The sequence below is a fragment of the Salvelinus namaycush genome, chromosome 3, assembly GCF_016432855.1.
Source record: "Salvelinus namaycush isolate Seneca chromosome 3, SaNama_1.0, whole genome shotgun sequence".
NCBI lineage: Eukaryota > Metazoa > Chordata > Actinopteri > Salmoniformes > Salmonidae > Salvelinus > Salvelinus namaycush.
In genome coordinates this window covers 36,610,686-36,625,240 of record NC_052309.1, presented here as the reverse complement: position 1 = coordinate 36,625,240, position 14,555 = coordinate 36,610,686, and the positions used below count along the sequence as shown (strand labels likewise).

General features: G+C 43.7%; 1 protein-coding gene across 3 annotated transcripts; it reads left to right on the top strand.

Moving 5' to 3' along the window:
- Positions 1-12,006: 12,006 nt before the first annotated feature.
- On the top strand, positions 12,007-13,803 carry LOC120044348 (frizzled-9-like). 3 transcript variants are annotated; one of them, XM_038988966.1, is made up of 2 exons: positions 12,157-13,437; positions 13,498-13,803. In XM_038988966.1, exons 1-2 carry the CDS (start codon positions 12,163-12,165, stop codon positions 13,759-13,761), a joined length of 1,539 nt encoding a protein of 512 aa, XP_038844894.1. In that variant the 5' UTR covers positions 12,157-12,162; the 3' UTR covers positions 13,762-13,803. The 3 variants fall into 3 exon arrangements, with proteins under 3 accessions (XP_038844893.1, XP_038844894.1, XP_038844896.1); XM_038988968.1 differs by having other exon boundaries at positions 12,157-13,453; positions 13,520-13,803; XM_038988965.1 differs by having other exon boundaries at positions 12,007-13,803.
- Positions 13,804-14,555: the final 752 nt, after the last annotated feature.

The following is a 14,555-nucleotide window of genomic DNA, read 5'->3' as shown; positions in this document are numbered from 1 at the left end:
AAAGGAGAAGAAGAGAAAGGCTGTATATTCCACACTGTGCTGGTAAAGATATCACATTTTAAGACTTTTCCCTCCCAAGTCTGAATTCTCCAGTAACAAGACAGGGACTATTTTATGGAGTCTGCTGCATCCAGACTCCTTCAGCCCATTTCTGTTTAAATTCCTCAAAGGATTTGCTTTCCTTGGCATCCTGCATTCTGTTCATAGTTCTGAGGAGGCCAAAATGCGTGCGGTCACTGCCAGAGTGGCTCTGTTTCAGGGCAGAGGCCAGCAGAAGACCGCAAGCACCATGTCGTCCTGGCCTGTGGTTGAAATAGGCACAGTCACGAGTCACCCTCTCTCTAATCCATCTGCCCCCTAAAGCCATGCAGGTCACTGTGGTGCCACACCAAGTCTGATTGAGAAGGCAGGTGTGTTTTGGCAAGCTAAAGAATTGGACGCTTTTGTGGCCTGTCACTCATTAGGGAAATCGATAACTTATGTGCGAAGCGTTTGCGCGAGACGCTTCACAAACTCGCTCTTAATGAAAACAAGGAGCAGGGGAAAGACACCACAAATGTTGTAAAAGGCAGGTCTGTCTGGAGACACCTTGTAAAAATATAAAGTAAGAATACCGGTATTGAGTTTTCTGAGCCAAGATGGAAACTGCCTTGTTGAAACGTGGTCTCTGTTGGGTGGACTGGCCTTCCTAAATAGGAGGGGTTCTGAACAGATTAATTAGCCATTGCCAAAGATTTCCCGTATGTCCCTGCTTTAATAAAATAAAAAATCTTAACTGCGAAACCTTAATCTTGTGAAACCTGGACAAAATGTGGTCAGGGCTGATTGTGAAACGCTGGTTTTGAATCTCAAACCAAGTAGTTTAATTTCACTGAAATAAGTTAAATGACTGGGCTACTCTCAGAACTCTTAATTCATATTCATGTATGTACCCATAATCTCTCATACAACAATATAGCCTTGTTTCACCAAGCTTTGGTATAGAATAGTACACTGTTCTCATGTCCCTTAACCTCATGAATTTGACCAATTACCTGTCTTGTACGACTAGACAGTAGGTTCTTTGTGAGTACACTTGTGTTTTAGCGTTAGAGTGTATGACAGCTGGCAGATGGGTAACGGGGGGTGAAGAGATTGACCCTTGAAATCCAAGTGGCTACCATGGGTGTTGACCAATTAGATAGATTGTCACATTTCTCTAGCATTAAAAAAAAGTTATGGTGCCAACTGCCACTCCTCAGGTTTTTTTCTTCTTCCGACACTGGGTTTATGAAGTGTAGATGTAGGAGTTCTTTCATTTACACTGAACAAAAATATAAACGCAACATGTAAAGTGTTGGTCCCATGTTTCATTGACCTTGTGCTGGGGACAATAAACAGTCACTCTAAAATGTACAGTTTTGTCACACAACACAATGCCACAGATGTTTCATGTTTTGAGGGAGCGTGCAATTGGCATGCTGACTGCAGGAATGTCCACCAGAGCTGTTGCCAGATAATTTAATGTTAATTTATCTACCATAAGCCGCCTCAACATCATTTTGGAGAATTTGGCAGTACGTCCAACCGGCATCACAACTGCAGACCACGTGTATGGCGTTGTGTGGGCGAGCGGTTTGCTGATGTCAACGTTGTGAACAGAGTGCCCCATCGTGGAAGTGGGGTTATGGTATGGGCAGGCATAAGCTACGGACAATGAACACAATTGCATTTTATCGATGGCAATTTGAATGCACAGAGATACCATGACGAGATACTTAGGCACATTGTCGTGCCATTCATCCACCATCATCACCTCATGTTTCAGCATGATAGTGCACGGCCCCATGTTGCAAGAATCTGTACACAATTCCTGGAAGCGGCAAATGTCCCAGTTCTTCCTTGGCCTGCATACTCACAAGACATGTCACCAATTGAGCATGTTTGGGATTCTCTGGATAAACGTGTATGACAGCATGTTCCAGTTCCCGCGAATATCCAGCAACTTCACACAGCCATTGAAGAGGAGTGGGACAATATTCCACAGGCCACAATCAACAGCCTGATCAACTCTATGCAAAGGAGGTGTGTCGCGCTGCATGAGGCAAATAGTGGTCATTCACAAAAGATACTGATTGGTTTTCTGACCAACAGATGCATATCTGTATTTCCAGTCATGTGAAATCCATAGATTAGGGCCCAATGACTTTATTTCAATTGACTGAGTTCCTTATAGGAACTCTAACTTGAAATTGTTGCATGTTGCGTTTATATTTTTGATCAGTATAAATTAAGCATGTCATGTAACATGTCATTTGGACATTATAAAAATAAAGAATCTTCACTTATGTATGGATTCTGTGTGTCATATTTCTTAACTCAACCACAACCATATAGGCAAACATACCAATTGTAACACTTCACCGTAAGAATGATGGCAGTAATCACAAAACCCTGACAAACTTTTACAGATGCACAATCGAGACCATCCTGTCGGTCTGTATCACAGCCTGGTATGGCAACTGCACCGCCCTCAACCGCAAGGCTTTCCAGAGGGTGGTGCGGTCTGCACAACACATCACCAGGGGCAAACTACCTGCCCTCCATGACACCTACAGCACCCGATGTCACAGGAAGGCCAAAAAGATCATCAAGGACAACAACCACCCGAGCCACTGCCTGTTCACACCGCTATCATCCAGAAGGCAAGGTCAGTACAGGTGCATCAAAGCTGGGACCGAGAGATTGAAAAACAGCTTCTATCTCAAGGCCATCAGACTGTTTAACAGCGATCACTAACTCAGAGGCTGCTGCCCACATTGAGACCCAATCACTGGACACTTTAATAAATGGATCACTAGTCACTTTAAACAATGCCACTTTAAATAATGTTACATATTTTACATTACTCATATCACATGTACAGTGGGGCAAAAAAGTATTTAGTCAGCCACCAATTGTGCAAGTTCTCCCACTTAAAAAGATGAGAGAGGCCTGTAATTTTCATCATAGGTACACTTCAACTATGACAGACAAAATGAGAAAAAAAATTCCAGAAAATCACATTGTAGGATTTTTTATGAATTTATTTGCAAATTATGGTGGAAAATAAGTATTTGGTCAATAACAAAAGTTTATCTCAATACTTTGTTATATACCCTTTGTTGGCAATGACAGAGGTCAAACGTTTTCTGTAAGTCTTCACAAGGTTTTCACACACTGTTGCTGGTATTTTGGCCCATTCCTCCATGCAGATCTCCTCTAGAGCAGTGATGTTTTGGGGCTGTTGCTGGGCAACACGGACTTTCAACTCCCTCCAAAGATTTTCTATGAGGTTGAGATCTGGAGACTGGCTAGGCCACTCCAGGACCTTGAAATGCTTCTTACGAAGCCACTCCTTCGTTGCCCGGGCGGTGTGTTTGGGATCATTGTCATGCTGAAAGACCCAGCCACGTTTCATCTTCAATGCCCTTGCTGATGGAAGGAGGTTTTCACTCAAAATCTCACGATACATGGCCCCATTCATTCTGTCCTTTACACGGATCGTCCTGGTCCCTTTGCAGAAAAACAGCCCCAAAGCATGATGTTTCCACCCCCATGCTTCACAGTAGGTATGGTGTTCTTTGGATGCAACTCAGCATTCTTTGTCCTCCAAACACGACGAGTTGAGTTTTTACCAAAAAGTTATATTTTGGTTTCATTTGACCATATGACATTCTCTCAATCTTCTTCTGGATCATCCAAATGCTCTCTAGCAAACTTCAGACGGGCCTGGACATGTACTGGCTTAAGCAGGGGGACACGTCTGGCACTGCAGGATTTGAGTCCCTGGCGGCGTAGTGTGTTACTGATGGTAGGCTTTGTTACTTTGGTCCCAGCTCTCTGCAGGTCATTCACTAGGTCCCCCCGTGTGGTTCTGGGATTTTTGCTCACCGTTCTTGTGATCATTTTGACCCCACGGGGTGAGATCTTGCGTGGAGCCCCAGATCGAGGGAGATTATCAGTGGTCTTGTATGTCTTCCATTTCCTAATAATTGCTCCCACAGTTGATTTCTTCAAACCAAGCTGCTTACCTATTGCAGATTCAGTCTTCCCAGCCTGGTGCAGGTCTACAATTTTGTTTCTGGTGTCCTTTGACAGCTCTTTGGTCTTGGCCATAGTGGAGTTTGGAGTGTGACTGTTTGAGGTTGTGGACAGGTGTCTTTTATACTGATAACAAGTTCAAACAGGTGCCATTAATACAGGTAACGAGTGGAGGACAGAGGAGCCTCTTAAAGAATAAGTTACAGGTCTGTGAGAGCCAGAAATCTTGCTTGTTTGTAGGTGACCAAATACTTATTTTCCACCATAATTTGCAAATAAATTCATTAAAAATCCTACAACGTGATTTTCTGGATTTTCTTTCCTCATTTTGTCTGTCATAGTTGAAGTGTACCTATGATGAAAATTACAGGCCTCTCATCTTTTTAAGTGGGAGAACTTGCACAATTGGTGGCCGACTAAATACTTTTTTGCCCCACTATATACTGTATTTTATACCATCTACTGCACCTTGCCTATGCCGCTCGCCCATCGCTCATCCATATATTTATATGTACATATTCTCATTCACCCCTTTAGATTTGTGTGTATTAGGTAGTTGTTGGTGTAACAGTATAACTTTAAATCGTCCCCTCGCCCCGACACGGGCGCGAACCAGGGACCCTCTGCACACATCAACAACGGTCGCCCACGAAGCATCGTTACCCATCGCTCCACAAAGGCCGCGGCCCTTGCAGAGCAAGGTGCAACCCTACTTCTAGGTTTCCGAGCAAGTGACGTAACTGATTGAAATGCTACTAGCGCGTACCCGCTAACTAGCTAGCCATTTCACATCCGTTACATTGGGGAATTGTTAGATTACTTGTTAGATTTGTGTGTATTAGGTAGTTGTTGTGAATTGTTAGATATTACTGCACTGTTGGAACTAGAAGCACTAGCATTTCGCTACACTTGCATTAACATCTGCTAACCATGTGTATGTGACCAATAACATTTGATTTGAGTTTGACTATACCACATCAATATTTCTGTATGTCTTAGAACAGGATATTTTACAGCTCCAAAAGTGAAAATATACCCATAATATTATAGTATGTAAATCGGAGCATTGAGTGAGTGTGCCAACATTAGTGTAGAAAATTATTAGGTTTTGTAATTGGATAAGTATGGATCAGAGATTAATACATAGTGTCTGACCATGGCTCTAGCATCACATCAAACATTTATTGTGCATTCTCTGCATATATAACCCAAGCTCATCTTAAACTACGTAGTCATTATCTGCCTCTGACTAGCATGGTAGATTAGTCCTCTGAAACACACACACACACTCCCTTTGTGTCAGTGCAGCAGCCTGTTAGTTTAAAATAAGTTAGCTAATGGTGAAGTTCGTGGAAAAGCTCTTCCCCATCCTGATGCATGCAATTGTATCATTGACTGATTGCCCTTGTAGCTGCGGTTTCCCTTTATTTTCTACTCATTCATCGAGCGCAAAGAATAGCAGCTTTCATGGAAGGCTGAAGGATTTTTGCGGAGGACGTTGAAAGCGCTGCTTAAACAGCTCTCTCAGCCAAAACAAAAACAGCCGCCCAAAAGAATCCCATTTCGGGGAAAGAGAAAAAAACAAGAAGCGAGTGAGTGGGGAACATGATCCCGTAGTCTGTGGGAACGTGACAAGTGGGCCTGCTTCCTTCCCTAAGGGCCTTCTGGAACCGGGCAGTTTTTGGGAAGTCTCGCTCTGGCACTCAGAGTGCGCTCTCTTATGCAAGCCTGCTTAGCATGACAATGGAGCTGGGGGATGGGCTCTGGGAAGCAGGTGCCGCTCTCGTCACCCATCCGACCCACAGTTTGGCCAAGAAGGGAATCAATATGGGTTAGCCTAATAGAGGTACCCGGCCTCGTTTAGGCCTAGGCCCGGAGATAGAGGGAAAGGTTTCACAGGGGCGCAACTTTCACTGGGGACATGTCCCCCCCACATTCTGAAATAGCTTTTTTGTCCCCCCCAGTTTTATCATTGGAATGTGATACAAAACGAGGCAACGTTATGCTTCAGGACCATGCGCATCAGAGCATCAGGTAGGTTGTTTGGAGTGTTTATCCAACTGGATTAAAAAACCCGGATTATCTTTTATTGTGGCGGGCTGGTCGAAATTAATAATCTGTAAAAAAAAATATCTGTATATATGACATGGCCAGCGGCCCATGGGCCTGTTTTTGTATTACTTTTGCACAATCTTATAATCTTATAATAATTTATATTGAGCATTGGGCTGCCCGGTGGGCAACGGCCAGCCCGTTTTCTGATTGGCTGAGCTGAGGTGGCGCAAATACACATTCAAAGTCAAACGCGCATCATCAAAGAGCGTGAGACCCGCTCTGAAGCTCTGTCAGTCACTCAGTCAGAATAGAAAAATAGAAAGGTGGTGCCGAAAAGTTAGAGACAAAAACAAGGGCTCTTGAGCCCGACGTTGCTAAATGTGTGAAATTGATCAATTTATTTGTTAAAAATTATGGTTCTGCTGGTCCAAGTGCTATGTCTGCGTCTGAGAAATGATAGATCAGCTGCTGATCTGAAAACAGAGAAAGACACTCATGCACACTGACACAGATCATGTAGCTTACTGTTGCCAGTTAGGCCTTATATTTGGCTGTATAGTAGGCTAATTAGGGAAGGGGGGATTCAGGGGAACATTGGGACAGTAGGCTACTTGCAATGTAGCCTAACAAGTCGTTAGATTAGCTTTTCTAACACATATACAGTGCATTTGGAAAGTTTTCAGACCCCTTGACTTTTTCCTTATTCTAAAATGGATGGCAGGTAGCCTAGTGGTTAGAGCGTTGGGCCAGTAACCGAAAGGTTGCTAGATCGAATCCCCAAGCTGACAAGATAAAAATCTGTCGTTTTACCCCTGAACAAGGCAGTTAACCCACTGTTCCTTGGCCGTCATTGTAAATAATAATTTGTTCTTAACTGACTTGCATGGTCAAATATATATTTTTTAAATCCCTCATCAATCTACACACACTACCCCATAATGACAAAGTGAAAACAGGTTAAAAAAAATAATTAATTAATAACTATTTACATAAGTATTCAGACCCTTTACTATGAGACTCAAAATTGACCTCAGGTGCATCCTGTTTCCATTGATTATCCTTGAGATGTTTCTACAACTTGATTGGAGTCCACCTATGGTAAATTCAATTGATTGGACATGATTTGGAAAGGCACACATCTGTTTATATAAGGTCCTATAATTGACAGTGCATGTCAGAGCAAAAACCAAGCTATGAGGTCGAAGGAATTGTCCGTAGTGCTCCGAGACAGGAATGTGTCGAGGCACAGATCTGGGGAAGAGTACCAAAACAATTCTGCAGCATTGAAGGTCCCCAAGAAGACAGTGGCCTCCATCATTCCAGACAGAAGCCACACCTCAGTAAAAGGCACATGGCAGCCCGCTTGAAGTTTGCCAAAAGGCACCTAAAGGACTCTCAGATCATGAGAAACAAGATTCTCTGGACTGATGAAACAAAGATTGAACTCTTTGGCCTGAATGCCAAGCGTCACGTCTGGAGGAAATCTGGCACCAACCCTACGGTGAAGCATGGTGGTGGCAGCATAATGCTGTGGGGAGGTTTTTCAGAGGCAGGGACTGGGAGACTAGTCAGGATCGAGGAAAAGATGAATGGAGCAAAGTACAGAGAGATCCTTGATGAAAACCTGCTCCGGAGTCCTCAGGACCTCAGACTGGGCAAAGGTTCACCTTCCAACAGGGCAACAACCCTAAGCACACAGCCAAGACAACGGAGAAGTGGCTTCGGGACAAGTCTCTGAAGGTCCTTGAGTGGCCCAGCCAGAGCCCAGACTTGAACCTGATCGAACATCTCTGCAGAGACCTGAAAATAGCTGTGCAGCGACGCTCCCCATCCAGCCTGACAGAGCTTGAGAAGATCTGCAGAGGAGAATGGGAGAAACTCCCCAAATACAGGTGTGCCAAGCTTGTAGCGTCATACCCTAGAAGACTCAAGGCCGTTATCACTGCCAAAGGTGCCTCAACAAAGTACTGAGTAAATGGTCTGAAAACGTATGTAAATATGATTATTTTTTGCTAACATTTCTAAAAACCTATTTTTGCTTTGTCATTATAAGGTATTGTGTGTAGATTTAATACATTTAAGAATATGGCTGTAACGTAACAAAATGTTGAAAAAGTCAAGCGGCCTGAATACTTAGCGAATGCACCGAGATAAGGCAATAGACATCTACTAGATATTTATACAGTGCTTTTTATTTAACACAAGTCATCATGTATTACAATGAAGGTCAATTTAGGGACTGTCTGTCATTTTTATTGTTTTATCAATGTTTATTTGCTTCTGATTCTCGTCAGCCTGGCAAGTGGGTTTATGAGCTGTTGCAACAAGTGACTCTGATGTCAGATTACATTACGTAGCCGTGATTTACATTAAGTCCCGCCTATATCCCACTTAATTTGCTGAAAGGGACGTCACTTCTTGGCAGAAAGGTATGCTTACGCGCACGGCACTCAAAACATTTATAAAGTATAAATAGCACTCACTTAAGATTAAGGACTGCAAAAATATTATTAATGATTAGTAAATTATTTATTAATGTGTCAAACAAAGCACAACGCTAAAAATCTATCCACAGCCACATAAACTAGTCCTGGCATCATTCTATGACAAACGCAGGGTGTACTGTTGAAGTCGGAAGTTTACATACACTTAGGTTGAAGTCATTAAAACTTGTTTTTCAACCACTCCACAAATTTCTTGTTAACAAACTATAGTTTTGGCAAGTCGGTTAGGACATCTACTTTGTGCATGACACAAGTCATTTTTCCAACAATTGTTTACAGACAGATTATTTCGCTCATCATTCACTGTATCACAATTCTAGTGGGTCAGAAGTTTACATACACTAAATTGACTGTGCCTTTAAACAGCTTGGAAAGTTCCAGAAAATGATGTCATGGCTTTAGAAGCTTCTGATAGGCTAATTGACATCATTTGAGTCAATTGGAGGTGTACCTGTGGATGTATTTCAAGGCCGACCTTCAAACTCAGTGCCTCTTTGCTTAACATCATGGGGAAATCAAAAGAAATCAGCCAAGACCTCAGAAAAAGAATTGTAGACCTCCACAAGTCTGGTTCATCCTTGGGAGCAATTTCCAAACACCTGAAGGTACCACGTTCATCTGTACAAACAATAGTACGCAAGTATAAACACCATGGGACCACGCAGCCGTCATACCACTCAGGCAGGAGACGCGTTCTGTCTCCTAGAGATGAACGTACTTTGGTGCGAAGAGTGCAAATCAACCTTGTGAAGATGCTGGAGGGAACGGGGACAAAAGTATATATCCACAGTAAAACGAGTCCTATATCGACATAACTTGAAAGGCCGCTCAGCAAGGAAGAAGCCACTGCTCCAAAACCGCCATAAAAAAAAGAAGACTTTGGTTTGCAACTGCACATGGGGACAAAGATCGTACTTTTTGGAGAAATGTCCTCTGATCTGACGAAACAAAAATAGAACTGTTTGGCCATAATGACCATCGTTATGTTTGGAGAAAGGGGGAGGCTTGCAAGCCGAAGAACACCATCCCAACCGTGAAGCACGGGGGTGGCAGCATCATGTTGTGGGGGTGCTTTGCTGCAGGAGGGACTGGTGCACTTCACAAAATTGATGGCATCATGAGGAAGGAAAATTATGTGGATATATTGAAGCTCTGTCAGGAGGAATGGCCCAAAATTCACCAAGCTTATTGTTGGAAGCTTGTGGAAAGCTACCCGAAACGTTTGTCCCAAGTTAAACAATGGAAAGGCAATGCTACCAAATACTAATTGAGTGCATGTAAACTTCTGACCCACCGGGAATGTAATGACAGAAATAAAAGCTGAAATAAGTCATTCTCTCTACTATTATTCTGACACTTCACATTCTTAAAATAAAGTGGTGATCCTAACTGACCTAAGACAGGGAATTTTTACTTGGATGTCAGTAAATGTCAGGAATTGTGAAAAACTGAGTTTAAATGTATTTGGCTAAGTTGTATGTAAACTTCCGACTTCAACTGTATGTATAAGCCAATGGTCATCTATAAGGCATTTATTCCGTGATTTTCTTCTTTGTCTAATATACATATGTGTGTTCTTTCATTCACCATTAGGATGGGTAACAGCACATGCGTGAGGTGATGTGGGCTGGTGTGGCTAAAATGCTAGGGATTCATTTTTGTCCCAGTCCGCCCCTGCTGTAAACCTCAGGGAGAAAAAGACATGAGGGAGTTCTGACTGACAACATTTTATTATATTTCAACAAACAAAAAAAGCCATGGATTGTTCTCCATCCACCCTGATTCAGAATATACAATTTTCATTGTCATGGCATGCTTGTTACAATAGCTATTGAGGCGAAAGAAACAAATATCCGTCCGAATATCTAATATAATACTAATTTTACATGGTGTGTAACTCAATTACCGAGCAGTGACAGTAATATAGAAGGCCTGATAGGCTATTGTTCCCATCTAGTGGTCACTATCCACACAGCATCTATCCATGGTGCATTGCAGACAGGCTGTATCACATCCGGCCGCGATTGGGAGTCCCATAGGGCGGCGCACAATTGGCCCAGCGTCATCCGGGGTAGGCCGTCATTGTAAATAAGAATTTGTTCTTAACTGACTTGCCTAGTTAAATTAAATAAATAAATATAAGTAGAAGACCGAGAAGAGTCAGGCTTCCACTAGTCATTCCTTAATGGCTTTAGTTAACCTAACTGTAGCATAAGAGCTCTTTTGTATGAATATGTAAATATTTTGTGATTTATTGCCATCTCATCTCTTACTTTCTCAAATGAAATGTGCAGCGGTCTAAGGCACTGCATCTTAGTGCAAGAGGCGTCACTACAGTCCCTGGTTCGATTCCAGGCTGTGTCACATCTGTCCGTTATTGTATGTCACCTAGGGCAGCGCACAATTGGGCAAGAGTCGTCCGGGTTTGGCCCGGGTTAGGCCGTCATTGTAAATAAGAATTTGTTCTTAAGTTAACTGACTTGCTTAGTTAAATAAAGGTTAAATAAAAAATATAAAAAATACTATGTGACTTGACAAACAAAAGTGTGGATTGTTCTCCATCCTCCCCTGATTCAAAATATACAATCTTCACAGTCATGGTTGGCATGCTTGGTTTAATAGCTATTGACTAGAGAACAGAATATCCAATATATAATACATTTTACCTCTGTAAGAAAAATACATTTGAGAATGAGTTAAGGCGGGGCGAAACAAGTTCGTCATCCAACTCCCGCCCCTTTATTGAAGAGGCAGAGAGCAGAGCACAGAAAATGTTAATGCACTCAAGCGATGGAGGGAGAAGAAGACGGACAGAGCTGGACGGCTTGAGTATTTTTAAACGACCCAGTATCCCCGCGTGTGGTGCGCTGGTGTGGAGCACAGGAGCCTACTAAAATGTGATTTTGAACAGCATATCAACTTAAAATAATTTCGGAAAATAAGGACTTTACCTAGGCTTATTACGGTTCAACGCAACTGCCTGGCTTGAGATTTTAATATGCGTGATACCGATGGTATAGACTAACTGTTTACCATTCGAACGTTCACAGCATGTTGCCGTCACTTTGCTAAACATGTGAAGCTTATCGTGCTTTAACATATCCGACTGGATTTGGAACTGTAATTTAGATACTGTTTTCAGGGAAAACAAGACGTTTTGCGGAGGTGTGCAATTTTGACCATATGAGAGCCATATGGTCGGGTATAAACTGAACTCACCTTGGAACTAACATATGTTTAATCAGAATTGACAGTGGGGAAATGTACACATTTTGGGCACCAACTCATCAGTCTGGAATTGCTACAACCACTGTTCCTTTCTATTTTACTTTTCTATTCTAAAACAATAAGTACTTTGTGATATATTAACTTTCCTGATATCAACATGTATATTTTTCATTTGAGGATTGCCATTTTACTCTGGTGCCAACTTGTTATTGCTGCATCCAGTTTGGATATCGGAGCATATGATATAGAGAGGGGCAGACCTGCAAAATGTGAACCCATCACCATTCCCATGTGCCAGGGCATTGGCTACAATATGACAAGAATGCCCAACTTCATGAAATACGAAAGCCAAGCAGAGGCCAGCATCAAACTGAATGAGTTTGCCCCTCTAGTGGAATACGGCTGTGACGTGCACCTGCGCTTTTTCCTCTGCTCCCTCTACGTCCCCATGTGCACTGACAAAGTGTCCACCACCATACCTGCCTGCCGACCAATGTGTGAGCAGGCCAGGCAGAAGTGCTCTCCCATCATGGAGAAATTCAGCTTTGGCTGGCCTGACTCACTGGACTGCTCCAAGCTGCCCACTAAAAACAACCCCAACTCGTTGTGCATGGAGGCGCCTGAGAATGACACCAAGCAGGAGATCAAGAAGGGGGAGGGCATGCTACCGGTGCCCCCCAGACCCAGGCAGCCCGGCCCGGGTACCAGCGGGCACTCGGGCAACAGCCTGGGTTCCTGCGAGAACCCAGAGAAGTTCCAGTACGTGGAGAAGAGCCAGTCATGTGCCCCGCGCTGCTCCTCGGTGGTGGACGTGTTCTGGTCGCGGCAGGACAAGGACTTTGCCTTCATCTGGATGGCGGTGTGGTCCACACTCTGCTTCATCTCCACCGCCTTCACTGTCCTCACCTTCCTGCTGGACCCGCAGCGCTTTCAGTACCCGGAGCGGCCCATCATCTTCCTCTCCATGTGTTACAACGTCTACTCGGTGGCCTTCGTCATCCGCTCGGTGGCCGGGGCCGAGAACATCGCCTGCGACCGGGAGAATGGCGAGCTCTACGTCATCCAGGAGGGGCTGGAGTCTACGGGCTGCACCATCGTCTTCCTCATCCTCTACTACTTTGGTATGGCTTCATCTATCTGGTGGGTCATCCTCACACTCACCTGGTTCCTGGCTGCTGGCAAGAAGTGGGGCCACGAGGCCATCGAGGCCCACAGCAGCTACTTCCACATGGCCGCCTGGGGCATCCCAGCCATGAAGACCATCGTCATCCTAACTATGAGGAAGGTGGCAGGGGACGAGCTGACGGGGCTGTGTTATGTGGGCAGCATGGACGTTAACGCACTGACCGGCTTCGTGCTCATCCCTCTGTCCTGCTACCTGATCATTGGCACCTCTTTCATCCTCACGGGCTTCGTGGCGCTCTTCCACATCCGGAAGATAATGAAGACGGGCGGCACCAACACGGAGAAGCTGGAGAAACTCATGGTGAAGATCGGTGTGTTCTCCATCCTGTACACGGTGCCCGCCACCTGCGTCATCATCTGCTACTTCTACGAGAGGCTCAACATGGGGTACTGGAAGTTCCAGGCGCTGGAGAACAAGTGTGTGTCGTTCCCCGGGCGCCGGCATGAGGACTGCTCACTGGAGGAGTCGGTGCCCACCGTGGCAGTGTTCATGCTGAAGATCTTCATGTCTCTGGTGGTGGGCATCACCAGCGGTGTGTGGGTTTGGAGTTCCAAGACCCTGCAGACCTGGCAGGGCCTGTGCAACAGGAAGCTGTCGGTGCGGACTAGCAGGAAGCCTTGTAGCAGCGTCAGCTGCAGCACCTCCCACTGTCACTACAAGTCCCCAGCCGTGGTGCTCCACATGGCCAAAACAGACTCTTACCTAGAGAGCCCCACACACGTCTAACATTTCAAGTGACACTTCTCACAGTGTCTTGTATTGACAATGCCAAAGGATGCTATTTTGTTATGTGATCATTTGAAAAGCTCAGGTTGGATTGCATCTAATGCTCGATTAGTAGCAATACCTGAACGTAACAGTGGTTGTGCTTTCGTTTGGTGACAGATGATCCACATTGCTTTCAGTTAAACCACACAGTTCGGTGCACATGCAGAATCAGATATGCTTCTGAAGGAAACATTTCTTGTATTGTATGCCATAGAGCTAGTTGGTTGTTTCTGGTTAACCAACTGAACATGAATGCAAAATAGAACTTGCATGGATGTATCAACATTTGGTTTAGTGTTCTCTCCCTGTAAATGTATTTATTGTGTTGGGTATTTAATTGCAAGTTCTTCATGGTGTTTCCTAAGGTTTTGTATATTGTATATAAAAGCACATGTACTAAAGAGTTATGAGTTATGAATATAGGGCCTGTTGAGATGTATAAGTGCCTTTGCAAATACATATTTTTCAAAACAATGGACATTAATAAAACATATTTATATATTTTCACTGATGACTTTACTCTATTCATTACTTCACAATGCATGTACATTTTAGTGTAGTGGTTATTAACATAAGCAAAGCAAAGACATCTTACAATAGCCTTAAGTATTTTGGGGTTTAAGAAAATATTAATTTGTATCTGAAACATTTTGCTACAGCGCCTCTTCAAATTGACAGTGGTCATTAACTTGATGCAAGAATATATTGTATAAATTAAATAGACATTAGTTTCAGTGACATTTTTAAAACTA